The 14,914-nt window shown below is 42.6% G+C and overlaps 1 protein-coding gene across 5 annotated transcripts in view; it reads left to right on the plus strand.

The window, feature by feature from the left end:
• The window catches only part of EXD1 (exonuclease 3'-5' domain containing 1), a 930,113-nt gene that overhangs the window by 578,350 nt on the left and 336,849 nt on the right, over nt 1-14,914 (plus strand). For all 5 annotated transcript variants that reach the window (XM_078659594.1, XM_078659592.1, XM_078659596.1 and 2 more), the window contains 2 exons: nt 1,550-1,654; nt 1,746-1,826. In XM_078659594.1, coding sequence (XP_078515720.1) covers nt 1,550-1,654; nt 1,746-1,826 — 186 coding nt within the window. The remainder of the gene's footprint in view (nt 1-1,549; nt 1,655-1,745; nt 1,827-14,914) is intronic.

The following is a 14,914-nucleotide window of genomic DNA, read 5'->3' on the forward strand; positions in this document are numbered from 1 at the left end:
CTCTAAAAACCAGCCCATAGGTGAACCTGTGGCACTGGCCCAATGCCCAATTGCCCGCCTTCCCAATCCGACCCTGAGTGCAGCCATGTCAGCCCAACCTGGATCAGACCATAATTTGTGCCGAGGAGTGAGCATGGCCTCTTGGTCTGTGGAGTGTGGTGAGGTTGGCCTTCCTCCTGCGGGGTACAGAGGAGCATACAGCCATGAACCCTGATTGGAGAGGAGACAGACCACCCACAAAAATCGGGGCATTTGCAGGTTTACCCCTAACTGATACCTGATACGGGATATTGTAGGATTTCAAATAAATGTCTAATTTGTTTCATTGGTTGTAATGGTCTACCAAAGTATGACTGTAATCTATTTGTTTCGTTGATGGTAATTTTAAAACGCTTAAGTCTTTACACAGCATTCTATCTTCTCAGATCTGAATTCAACCACTACAGTAAACTGACCTATTTATTTTTAAGACAGACTTGGAAATACATGCACATTTTTCCCCGTATGCCACTCCTGTAGTCATGCACATCTAAACTTGTGGCAAACACATGTACATAAAGAGAAAGACGGACATAATACCAGGCATGTACAATATTTTATGACTATTTTTCTAGAAGAAACCACTTACACATGTAAATTCAAGAATAGCTGTCCCATTAGTATAAAGAAGAATGGTCCGTTTTGCTTACCACCCATGATAGATATTTAGGAGAGACTAGATTTAAGTTCATCTACTTCCAAATCCATTTGCTGGAGATTGTAAGGTAGATAATAGCACCCTTGTTAATATCTTGTGGCTATGTCATGTCTTACCGCAATAATGTCTGATGTTTAGCAAACTTTATCTAGCTCTAAATTATATTGTTTTTCAACCGTCTACTAGTTTGACAATATTACATGATACTGGAGAAGTTGAGGTTACCTCTCCATTTTTGCGGATGGCTGTCCAAATCACTGTGAGTTGGAAAAGTCTGTGTCCTTAGACACCGAAGGCCAGGAAGCATCTTTACTTGTGGTCAATAGATACTGGAGCTTATTCCATGTGCTGTGTATAGAATAATTAATTTGATCAACTGCCCATATGTGATAAGAGCCTGGCTTACATTTGGCTTACATTTGCCATTTAAAGACATGCCCTGGTATGCTCATGTTTGAGTATGTTTTTTATTTATGTTGGTTTGGCAAAACATATTTATTACTGAAGTACATTGTTAATCTTTTTAACTGATAACTTATTCAGTGTATGCTTTGAATATATCGGATTCCCCTGTACGCCACTATTCTTTACTTTAGTTGCATCTAAATATTACTTATGTGCCCCTCTCTCCCTTCCTTTTTCCTCAACTTTTTTCATGATAAGTTTTAACCCATTTACAAATTATTTCTTTTAAATACACACTATTTTCCTATGAAGCTGTATATTTGAAGGTTCGTCTTGCTCAGTATTGATGTACTGTATAGATTTCAGTTTGAAAACCTAATTAAAATGTATTTAAATATATGTTTTGTATATGTGTTGTGAACGAATAGTTGCTTTGATATGTTGTAGGTTGCAACAAGGAGTACAGTCTACCTGTTCGATATCTTTGTCTTGGGTGCCCGCGCTTTTACAAATGGACTGCAGATGGTGTTTGAGGACAAAGGAATATTGAAGGTAAAAAAACAATCTTAAAGCTTTGTACTTAATTTTTCGTATTGTTGAAAAGGTCCCACATCCACCTCATTGCATTGTTTTGGGTCTTCAGGTCATCCATGACTGTCGTTGGCTTTCTGACTGCCTTTCACATCAGTATGGAACTGTCCTCACCAACGTGTTTGATACGCAGGTACGATGCAAAATATAGCTGAAGTTCCTATTATGGTCACCACAAGCTAGTTCCCCTGTTTGATTTATTGTTTGAGGCTCTGCAACAGTAGTGACAACTCCCCCTGCTTCCCAAGACAGTAGACATATGTTCTGCCATTTTCCAATGAACATATTGTACTCCTGGTTCCTGCTTCTTAATTTTAACACTTGAGAATTGCTGCATCGTTACTATAACTAGAAAATGCCATGGTCAAATTGATTGTACCCTACATTAAATCGCTGCCTCTTTGGGTCCTCTGTATAGCACACATTAATTCAGTTTTCCAACTGTGCAAAGCTGAAGTGTGCTGCGGTTCATTTTTTTCTGACAATAAAAAAGATCAAGATCCATAAATAAAAGATACCAAAGAAAATTCAGATTTCAATTATAACTCAGTCACGGTATTACAATAATTATTTTTATTTGTTATCAGGGAAGTACATGCATTAGGGCCAAAATGGGGTCACTCGCTTTGGCTTTCAAAGATTTAACCAGTGCTTTTGACCTTGTTAAACGTTCCAAACTCTGGGCACTGATGGAGTCAATGGGAGGTTCAACCCAATCTCTTACTACTGATTAAACAACTACATCACGATCTGATGGTGAAGGTCCGGTATGGACCACAGGCTGAAACAAGCTCTAAAATAAAATCCCTATAGGGGGTAAGACAGGGTTGTATTCTTGCCTCCTTCCCCTTCCTGCTATATAGTAATGGAATTTCTAAATATATGCTCAAAGAAGGGAAGGACATTCCACGAACAGTCACTCAATTCTCATTTTACTGTATGCGGATGATGCCGTATTATGGCCTGCATGGCAAATGGGTTGCAAACTCTTTCAGACGACTTTGCAACATATATGGGACACCTACATTTCAGAATAAATGACTCCAAGTCTTTTATTATGGCCTTCTGCCCATGTAGTACTACATCAAAACCTTTTGGCCTGGAGAACTTCATTTTAGAGAAAGTAAATGATTTTAACTATTTAGGTATTTTTTTTTATTTCGTCCCTTTAATGGAAAACACTTTTAACTGCCAGATTACAACTTTTTAAAAGGAACATTGAGGCAATTTTTAGATTTTCTTACAGGCAGGGACAGAAACCTATTAAAGAATTAATCCACCTCTGTAAAGTCAAATGTATTTATTGCTGCTGGGGAGTTGCAAACGTGACCCCTCGCCAACAAGTGGAAAATTGTGTTTTTGCTGAGATTAATGGCGTCCCCAGGGACTGCAACATTGATATGCCATGAAAAATGAGGCCCGACTTGTTCAGAAGACCCACTGGGCCTGGCACCTTTACTATTGTGGAGTAAGACTTGGACAAACTCGGAGGCAGAGTGGGTCTGATCCTGCAAATCCGAATGTCTTTCTTTAGATGTGGTGGCCCGAATTCTATGGTTCACCTACCTGAAGGAAGCCTTTGAATCTATATGTATGAAAGATCTGTTCACAAATCCTGCCTGGATAACTCTAAAAACCAAAGAGAAAGTTAAAACACGTTTTCGGAACCATTCCTCTAACTCAAGGCTTCAGAAGGCCCAATCCATGGCAGCTATTAATAGATATGTTATGATCTCCACTGCTGTTACCATAGAACCATACCTTCTCTGGTTAACATAGTTTACCACTGCTATTTAACTCTTTTGAGGTTCTCCACGTTACATTTGAAGGTGGCTTTTCTTGTTCAATGCGTTTACTCACATGACTTACCCTGCTGTCGTCGTAATTATACAAGTAAACAAAGCACTTGTCACTTCACCTTGTTCTGCCCACTATATGCTGCACTCAAAATTACGTTTTTATGGCCGGTTTTAAGGAACTCCAATCTTAGAACTCACATGGATAGCCAGACATTTTTACAAAATCTCTCCACGATAAAAGTATGTTTTGCTGTACTTCATTTTATGAGTAAATCAATAGCAATCAGGAAGAGATAGGAGATGACCCCACTGTGTTGGAGAATGCCACCCCATGAATTTGCACTTCATCTTTCATAGTATTGTCATATTATTTTAATTTGCCTATATAATTTTTTTAGAGGATGAAATAATTGTTTATGATGTCAAGTTATTGCAATGATTATGAGGAGTTGTTTCTAGTAACTTTTACACATAGTATTTTCACCTTTATGGAAACCATGGTCTTACCAGGTGAATAGTTTTAATAATTTAAGAAGAAACATTTGTTCTGTATAATTTTATTGTTGACTTTTATGCCCTTTACCGAATAAAGTTTTAAAAGAAAGGAATAATTATCAGTACATTTCCTTAGAAAAACATCCAGTTTCACTAATTCTTCTTGCTGATCAAGCAAAGCCCAAATTTTAAAACTTCATCGGGCTAACCATTTTCTCATACAAAGGAGCCTTAAGCTAACATCATTCAACTTATTTGGCCCAACATTGTATACAACGGGAGGATGACCAATGACCCATACGATGTAGATGCATAATTTGGCGACTACTGTAGCGAGCCTGGTTAGAGAACAGGACTACAGTATGACCGAGCCTATTTAGTTTTGAATTTTGGATCTGGATCATTTGCCTTGTGTCAGAATACAAAAGACTTGGATCACGAGCCAGGATTTGCTTTGGTTGACCCTTATTGTGGGGTGTCTTGCCGAGCTGCCGCACGGTTATTACAATCATTAAAGAAAGTGTTAAATACTCTACCTGATATTTGGAACCCTGATGAAGTTACGTTGGTCAAAGGAACGAAGCACTTTGGCTGATGGCCATTTTTACTTCAATCACTAATAAAGGAAACTAATGGGGTAACGCATATGATTCAGACTGCATTCCTGGCGCACCTTCCGTCTTTAAAGTTTTGCAAACACTTTTCCCCAGAATTCTGATGGGCAGGACAAGTAGCAAACCTATGTCTTTGATCTGATGGCTCACTTCGGCATCTGCACCATTGGAAAATCGACTCAGCACCCCCATTTATATAATCGAACTGGCGTATAATAAAATCAAACATCTGTCTTATAATTTTGTGCCTTCCGGTTTGCTGATGTTAATGTTTGTATCACACACAGCAGAGTTGTTGCCGAATCATTCTCCATCACTCTTGTTTAATATTTCTGACTCCAGCAACAAGCGTGTGTTGCTAAATCTTCATGCTGATGCTTACTGAACATATTACGCCCGATGTCAATCCTTCTATCATTTTTGTTATCTTGTAATCATCTGCAGTGAAGCAATCTCTTTCAAGGCAATGTTTGACCACTCAGTCTTCTAAAATAATCCCAAAACTGCAACCACTCGAAAAAACAGATTTAGTTTCATCAAAGTTCTCCCTCCGCTGTGAAAGGATGGCATTAAGTTATCTTGAAAAACAGTCCAAGCTGGAAAAAGCTGACTCTTTCACATGTGTGGCAATTGGCTTTCCAAAATACTTCAGGTAGTGTCGAAATCGCTTGAAAAGAGTTTGTCTGTTTAGCTTTGTGATATTTTTAAAAAAAATTGGTTTTGCTTGCCAAATACAACGTGCTGTTATGAAACCAGCTTTCTTATCTTTTTTTCAAAAAATGGTTTTAGTGAATCTCAAAAGGCACCATATAGCTTCTCCACGAGGACTGAATTTATACACAGGTTGTATTAGTGCAGTCTTTAAGGCCAGTCTGTGAGTGTTACCGAACAGCAAATATATATATTTCATTATTGCTGCTCAATAGTATGAAATCTGAAAAAGATCAGCACCCTCTTACCAACCCTCTTGAAACTAACAGAGGGAAAAGGACTCCTTGCTCTCCTAGATCTCTTAAAACTCCAAATGAAACTACTGATTGCTGAATCTATTTTGGCCATTACTTTGGATGTTACAAATAAAAGAATCGTTGGAACAATCTGTAAAAATATTATATTTCGTCTTATGAAGAGATGTTATATGTTTGATATTGCATTTCCCTAGAAGGGCTACTGGTATACAATGCAATTTTGTGCACGTTTGCCTTAGATTTTAAGCACCAGCTCATAGTTTTGCTGAGCTAGGTTATCCAGATCTGCTGTTATGAGTATCGCTAAACAATTTACTGATGGTACTATTCTATGATCTTTTGTATTAGAATGCTTATTACATATCTGCATTTTATCTATCCAGTAATGTATCCTGAAATTTTTCCAATGATTTTCTTATATACCCATTTGTTTCTCTCCTATGTATGGATCACATAAGAACTTATCCAAAATTGTTTGATTTATCTCTTTCTTTTTTTGTTTGTCTCAAAAATTGGAGTAAAATTAACTTCACTGTTTTCTCCCTCGGAAAGTTTTCGGCTCCAGCATTGATCAGCTAATCCAATTCAGTCTAGCATGCAAGTGGCAGTTTTTCCGTCTCTATAATGAATACATTTACTTAACATTTTGCTCCACAATTTGTGTCCTCTAAGAACAATTAGTTAGTGGATTAAAAGGTAAGTTTGCCATGTTTCACTAAGGAGTTTTATTGTAAACTCTATCTTCCAAAGGATCATCGATAGTAATGCATGCTGGTGTAATGTATCTTGATGATAATAGTTTCTAATTTCAGTTGCTTCGTTTCATACTTAGATTAAACAAGAATTTGTTGCCTATTTTCTTGTATAGCTAGTGGAATCTACTGTTGAAGGCTGCTCCTCCTCCTAGCTACATCTTACATGGCGTGAACACACAGAAGTAGTTGACTGTAACTGGGCACCAGTGCTCTGTTTGCTCTTCTCTTCATGTTGCCCCACCTGCCTTGCCCCAGTTGTCCATTTATTGCTGTGCTTACCTACTGGTCCATATAACTAGAAGTTCTAGCTACTGCACGGAATGATTTGGAGCCCCAGGGACCGCTGTATTCCACCTTCTCCCTGCAACCTACTATGGTATCTTGTCAGGGTTCTGGTCTACATGCTCTGGTTCCTTTTAGTGGTTGCCTTGAAGGACCAAGTGCAAGAGCTGTGACAGAGTTGATTGAAGCAGAGGCAACTGGGGGCACTTGAAGGTGCCTGTGGAGTGGAGTTTGGAAGAGCTTGGAATCTGTCACAGAGGAACCCATGGAGATCCTGGAAAACTGGGAAAGTTGCTAGGTGGCAGAGGGGACTGTGCATGGTTGGACCAGCAGAGGGGTAGCTGTAGATGTGGCTTGACTCAGGAGTCAAGTTGAGCTGTGCTGCGGTTGATCTGTGGCTGCCTTGATTATCCTCTTGCTTCCTTCTGGCACCAGTTCCTGTCATTGCCTATTGTTAATGTTTAATCTTTCTATTCCATCTATTTAGTACTGATTTATTTATTTATTTTTATTTGCAGAGTTTTATATAGCGCTGGCTAGACCCGGAGGTATCAGAGCGCTTTACATGAGGATCAGAGAGTTACAGCATACATAGTTAGATCAGTTGAATCAGCAAGTTACAGGTTACATAGTTGCATCAATTTGTATCAAAGAATCAGAGAGGGAGGGGGAGGGAAGGAGACTCAAATGGGGAGACGAGGAAAAACAATGTCAGAAGACCGGCTGGGTAGGTGACGGCCAAGGGGCCAGACTCCTCTATAGCTGTATAGGACAGCTCCACCGGGCATCGGCCAAGGTTGCTCATTATAAATCTACTGATGTATACTTAACGATTATTGTAATATTGCCTGTTGTCTGTTCCCCTTTGTCCATTGCTTTCTTTCTACTGTATATTGAGAGGGAGTTTCTATGAACCCCAGAGGATGTCAGTTGACACCACGGACCAAGTTGATGCTACAGAGCTCACTGTCTAATTAGTTTACTAGTTTGCCACTTTGCTGCTCATTAGCCTGCCTGATTCTCTTTTTTTCTGATGATTTTCATCTAGTTAAAATATGACCTCTCATAAGTTACGGTCCCGGGTCCTAGTGCCAATGAGATATCTGTGTATTTAGCAGATTGATGGTCTCTTATCCTGAAGCTGCAGTATATGTGAGAAAGATAAAGCCACCTCCACAGGTCTCGCAAACAAAACTGGGGGACTTGGACTTATCTATTACTTAGATGTCAATAGTCTCTATTCCCAGCCCAAAATTGGCAACACCGTTTGAACTCGAGCCTAAGTTTATCTATGGTTACTTTCTCAAAAACACGAGTCCCAAAGCCCAGACAACATCTCCAAATTTGGTATTAGGCCTAGCCAATACTGGTGCCAAAGGTAACGTTGAGTACTTTAAAGTAAAAGCAAATGCAGCAATAATCTTAGAGGCTTCTTGTGTAAAAGAATATATCAACAATTCTCTACTTCATAATCCCCCCCTTTGGATCAGGCCAATAACAAGAATGCATGGAGCTACGATCGCAGGACCAACCACAGAATGATCACTTAGAGGTACTGTACTATCGAATTGTTACAAATGGTTATTTTTTATGTTATGACTAAAGCTTTAAACAAATTAAACTTTACTATCTGATAGAGACATCTAGATGCATATTCCTTAACTTGTGAATTCTCCCTAGACGTCAGACTGGATCCGAACATTTTTCAGCAGTACCTGTGCGCTGGGGGATGGTGCCGTATGGCTCCCTGAGGACGTTTACTCAGGTCGTGATGTCAGTCGAGCCATATAAGTCCCCTCTGGCGCACGGACGTCTGTTTCTACTTTTCTTTGATGGAACACAGATCCGGAGAAGTATATCTCTACACATTTTTCATCCTGCTGTGATTTATTTAATCTGAAACTGTGTGCCAACTTTCTATGCCTTCGTTTAAATCCTGTGGGTCTTGTGCGCGACAGTTGTCTGGTACAGATTCTCATTCCATATGCATGTGGTGCTTGGGTGAGCACCACAACGCTGAAAACTGCAATGCCTGCCAACGGTTAAAGCCAAAGGCGTTGCTGGAGCAACTGATGAAGCTGCTGATGGCGCGGTTGTCGAGGACTTACAGATCTTCTAAACATCACTAGAATGCAGTTTGGCAACTGCCCCTCCGGAGGCCGGTCTCATGGGCGTTGCTCTCCATCCAGTGAACGGTGGAAACTGCCCAAGTCCCCGTCCACATCCTACAGTAAGCTTTGTCGTAAGCGATCAAAGTCGCAGTCTTTCGGGGCTTCATCCTCTCAAGACGTAGGCTCGAGCAGCTTCCCATTATCTCGTGCTGATGACTCCACACAAGAGTCGCTCCCATGCTTCCCCACTGTACCTGGAGCCAGAGTGACTCTGGCCTGAATGAAAGAGTATTAGGATGCTATTCATGTCATATTTGGGTCCTCCTTTTTCTTTGGAGCGCATTCAGGCCCAAAGCAGGTGATGGGTGCAATGACTGCGTCCTCTACGACAGGTCCATTCTTAGCGGCAGTTAGTCTCTTTGACATAGTGACACAGGTGCACAGCCCTTCGGAGTTCACACCTGTGGCTCCGACTGACTGCGGAGCGACTTCAGCTGTTCCTCTGGGATCGGTTTTTGATGGCTCCAGAAAGCTCAGAACTAGAGTCTGTGTACGAACTTGTTGCGTCTTGAGGCATTAACATCTCCTCAACTAGTTTTGTTGCCGTCGACCGAGGCCTTTCCACTTTCTCATCCCAACTGATAATTCCTGGCTCTGTGGGTGAATAGTTTGTGGAAGGAAATGAGGAAGAGCCTCTTTTTGTGCATCCAGTTACATACAGATCCTGCTCTGATGGATAGCTGGATTTATGAGTTAGGCGAAATAAGCGGGTTAAAGATGGTGGTGACTAGGACTTTCTTATATTTCCAATACAGAACATGGGATACTTGATACCCGACAACTCTTGGGTGCTAGAGTTTCGCGATTATATACACTACTACTGAGACTATTTTTGCCTCTGAAGCCCTACTTACTATACATACTTCTGAAAACTATCAACCAGCTGGTTATATATGAGCCCTGACGAAGTTCCCTCTGGCAAAATTGGGAATGAAACGCGTTGGCTGTGTGCCAGTTTTTAAGAATGACTGAATAAAAGAGGTAACTTTGGATCAGATCTTTCTTGAAAAAAAGGTTTTTGGGTGATCTCTGCTGAGGAGATCCTCAATCAAGAGATTTGATTCTATGGTTTCTTTCTCATGTGAGATTATTTACCTGTGTTACCTGTTGATGCAGGACACAACCTGTTATTTTATTGGAACTTTCTTTCTTGGATCATGGTTTCTGTTAACTTCTTGCATTAATTCAGCAGGTGGTATCCCTTAGATGTGATGGTACACAGCTTTTAGTTCTCTTTTCTGAGCGTGTTTTCTTTTGTATATTTCGGAGGTGTATTCAATGGTTGCAGATTGGAACATATTTACTCTTGATGCCTTCCATTTTATGGCATTGAGTTATTATTATTCCTGCAGGGTTGCCATGCTCTTCCGGTCGGATAAAGGGTGTATCCATCTATTGATTTTTGGGCTCATTTACACCTACATTGTTTGTGTTTTATTTTGGTGATTTCTTTTGCAAGAAACCTCTTGTTTGAGGCATGTTAACTGTAGATTACATGCTTTGCATACTCATGCTATCTAGTGTTGGGCCCGGATGTTTGCTTTCTTCGAAGACGTCATTCCAGTCACGAGGAAGGTGACTCCTCCTTTCGGTGATAGTGTGCATGGGCATGGACTCCATTGTTAGATTGTTTTTTCCTGCCATCTGGTTCAAAAGTCTTTTGCTGCTCTTCACTTCAAAACAGTTTAGTCTGGTTCCCCTTGGTGCTCAATCCACTCTACCCGCGTCTGTATTGTTTCAAACGTATATCTTATCTGTCAAGGAAAACCTCTATTTCGATTCTCGATCTTTGGGAAGTCTGTCCGGCCGGCCTAAACGTGTCGGTCCACCTTGCAGTCGATGGAACGGAGTCCATTCAAATTCTGCCCTTCGTGCCACGCCAAGTATCCGCGCACTGACTCGCATCAAGTGTGAAACCTGTGCTTGTCTCCGGAGCACAGCAAACAGGACTGCGACACATGCAGTACATTTTGATAGAAGAAAACGCTCCGTGATAGTCTGGCTCGATATTGCAAAATGTAGAGTCAAAACGTCAAATACATGCCGGACATCTTCGGCGAATTATCCAAACACTAATTGATGCACAAGGGGCAGAGGTAGAACCAGAAGAACTTGCCTGCATTCCAGAATAGGACTCCAAGATGGAAGAAGACTTGCCACACGGTCAACGTCCCATGAGTACCGAAAGCCACTTGACCCAAACTCCAACTCAGCCGAAACAAAAGGCTTCGGTTCCACCCCCGCCTTCGGGCCACGGTCGGCACCGAGAAGATGTTTGTGACGACCTGTCTTCTGGCTCGGCACTGAAACACAAAACTAAGTCTTGCAGCTCAGAATCGAATCGGCCAAAGTTTGGCACCAAGCCGAAACCTTCAGGCTCGAAGCCAAAAACCGCTTGAGAGCCGAAATCATTGATCCCAAAATCGAAGCCTACTTCGGCACCGAAATGTTCCGAGTCGAAAAGTCATTCTACCCCGGAACCGAAATAGCCTGTGCCAAAACCTAAAACTGTTACTCCGAAGCTGCAGGATTCGATTTTCGACGCCCCAACACACATCTGACTCAAAACAAAAGTAACTATACATAAATCCAGATAGAGGGCGTGTCCTTACTCTTTCACCTTAGAAACGCAAACCTTAGTCAGAGGATACCCGTTACCATATTCTTTTGAAGAGGAAGAATGTAGGTACTAACCCCTCTTCTCCTCCACTACGTTCCCCTTCACCGTCTCCACCTTTGGAGCATTTACTGATCACACCAACTAACTCCCCACCTGATGATGATGTTGGAGACCTTCTGGAAGGATTACAACACTGATTCACCTACAGATAGCAACCTTGATCTTTACCCTGCAAAGCCTTCCCCGCCTGACGACAATGTAAGACATCTAGAATTACTTGCTAGAGCTGCAGAATATTCTGGAGTACAGTTACACAAGGAATCTCTAGAGGAAGACTTCCTATTTGAAAAGCTCAGTAGCGCATAAAGGGCTCGCCACACTCTACCTATGCTTAAAGGTATGATAAGACATGCCAATGATATCTTTAAAGATCCGGTGTGTACTCTCATTCTCACCCCCAGAATTGATAAAAAATATAAGCCTGCTCCCTCTGATCCAGTCTTTATTTAAGGGCAGTTACCACTAGGCTCTCTGGTTGTCTCTAATGCCCGTAAACTTGCCAATTACAGGCTTCCCCTCCAGACAAAGAGTCAAAACTATTAGACGCCTTGGGTAAGAGTAGTCGCCCAAGCAGCAAATCAGTGGCGCATTGCCCACCCCCAGCCAGGTATGATAGGGCACACTGTGACGATATTGAGAAATTGCTACAACACCTCCCAGATGAGCACAAAGCAAAAGCCCAAGATTTAATCCAGGAAGGGAAGCTCATATCCAATTCCTCAATTAGATGATGCAGACACCGCAGCTAGAGAGATCAACACTAGTGTGTTATTGAGGCGACATGCATGGTTGAGGATTTCTGGGTTAAAACCCAAAGTACAACAGTCTATTTTAAATACTCCTTTTGACGAGTAACATCTCTTTGGGCCCAAAGTAGATAAGTCATAAGAACAAAATGAAAAAAAGACACAGAAGTAGCCAAGTTAGGTTATGTTATATAATCCTGTATAGCGCGCAGCTGCCCCAGCAAAGAGGCATCCCAGCGCTGACAACAGAGTAGAAGGACCACAGGTGGAGCTAGGGCCTACAACAGAGGATGGAGATGTGTTTTGATTGCCTTCCGGAAGGCAAGGTAGTTATTCAGGCTGCGGATCTGTAAAGGAAGGGAGTTCCAGAATTTTCTCTGCTAGGGTGCGAAAAGAACGTCCCCCAGCATGCATCCTCCTGACCCGAGGAGCAACCACCAGGTGCTGCCCCGTAGCGCGAAGTTGGCGTGTAGGTAAATAAGGCACGAGTAGGTTGGCTAAAATCCCTGGGAAGGAAAACTTAAAAATGTTGAAGGCCATGCTGAGAGCCTTAAACTCTATCCGCTTAGCCACCGACAACCAATGCAGCCGATGGTTGGTCTTGGCTGTAGAGCAGCTTCTGGGAGACCAGCAGGGTTCTGGCAGCCGCATTTTGGACCCTCTGCAGTCGCATAACCTCTGCCTTGTTCATCCCTAAATAGAGCGAACTAGCATAGTCCAGTCTTGACCAAATCAAAGCCTGGACGATTACTTTTCGGGTGGACGGATGCGAAAAAAGCAGTGTTTTCAACACCCGTAGTAGATTAAAACCGGTCCCCGACACTTTATTTGTTTGAGCTTGGAAACTGAGGTTTGAGTCCATCCAGAAGCCCAGATTTTTGCTTGGGGGTAGGTGTCAATGTCAATTTTAATTTGTAGGGCGCAACAGCTACCCCGAAGGGTTTCCCGGCGCCACCAAGGGTTCTGGGCCACCAGTGCTCAGTGTCTCTCCAAACCAGCAGCACCTCAGACTTGTTGGCCTTAAGCTGGAGACAATTGGCAGTCATCCACTTCGCAACCGCTGCAAGATCGCTCCGGAACTTAGGAGCATCTTGCATGGAGTTATCAGAGAGTGCCACCACCAAATGTGTGTCGTCTGTGTAAGAGACAATAGTGAGCCCTCTACCACTGGCCACTGCTGCCAATGGTTGAACATAAAGATTGAATAATATTGGACTCCGAGCTGAGCCCTGTGGCACACCTTCTCTAATAGACTGGACACAGGAGAGAAAAGGGGGGGCTGTCACCTGGAACGTCCTTTCAGAGAGAAAGGATCTAAACCAATCCAAGGCAAGTCCCACTATGCCGGCCTCCTCCAGATGATGTAATAGGATCTGGTGGGAGACTGTGTCAAACGCAGCACTGAGATCCAATAATATCAGTGCTGCGGTGCGCCCGGCATCTAATGTTGTCCGCAGGTGTTCCGTCACAGCTAGAAGAGCTGTCTCCGTGCTGTGACCTGGGCAGGAGCCATTCTAAGAGGGATCTAGAACACCATTATTGTTCAAAAACTCTGTTAGCATAGAATTGATGTAAGCCTCAGTAATCTTTGATGCCCAAGGCAGAAGAGATATAGGGCGGAAGTTTTCTGGTTTAGCTGGGTCCAATGTGGGTTTTTTAAGCAGAGGGACCACCCTTGCCTGCTTCCACATCTTAGGGACGACTGCTGTGGAAAGAGATGTATTAATCACCTAGCACAGAGGTGCCAGGAGTACAGGCAGAGATTTTATAAATTGGTCGGGCTTAAGAGAGTCGGCAGGAGAGCCAGATTTAACTTTGCTACATAGCAAACGCAGCTCGTCCTGTGAAATTGGCGGAAAGGCCGCAAGAGTACCGGTGGCAGCGGTTCTGTGTACAGAACTTAGACCCTTTGGAACCGGAGGGAAGTACATATAGATGTTTTCCACTTTTCTAACAAAGAAAGTGGCAAGGTCCTCGCATTGCTGATCTGACATGATCACAGGTGCAGTTGAGGTCTTCCTCGATATAAGATCTTTAAGTATTGAAGATGCTTTTGGCCGGATTGCTACTCGCCTTGATTTCATTTGCAAAGTAGGCGGCCCATTCTGATTGAATAGCCCTGTGGTAACTCTTGATGGCGGACTGATAGCATCCCTTTGAGACCGCCTCATAATCCAGTCTCCAAACCCGTTCCAGTTTTTTACATGCTTTGCGCATTGTAGCCAGCTGGTCATTGAACCAAGGGTTGGAGTTAGAATTATGGTTCTTTGACCATTTCGCAGAATAAGTGAGTCCAACGACTGAGAGATCCATTCGCATAGCGTTTATAAGCTGCGTCTGGGTCAGCAGGCAGACTGGGGATGTTCAGAGTGAGAAGGGCATGGAACTGCTCCAGGTTCAGTTTATGCCAGGGGCGCTTAAAAGAGGTCTTCTGAGCTACCTTTTTCAAAGGTTCTATGCCGGGGAGAGTCATGGAGATCAGATAGTGATCTGACCAGCACACTGGGACAGGAGTATTAACTGTATGGGATGAGAGGTTGGACAGAACCGCGTCCAGCAGATAGCCAGCGGAGTGGGTGGGACCTGAGACCAGTTGAATTAACTGACAAGCTGCAAGGTCCGCTAAAAAGCTACCCACTTCCATGTCCATGTGGCTGTCTAAATGCAAATTCAAATCCCCAATAATGCATAGCCTAGACTCTGGCTACATC

The sequence above is a fragment of the Lissotriton helveticus genome, chromosome 9, assembly GCF_964261635.1.
Source record: "Lissotriton helveticus chromosome 9, aLisHel1.1, whole genome shotgun sequence".
NCBI classification, from domain to species: domain Eukaryota; kingdom Metazoa; phylum Chordata; class Amphibia; order Caudata; family Salamandridae; genus Lissotriton; species Lissotriton helveticus.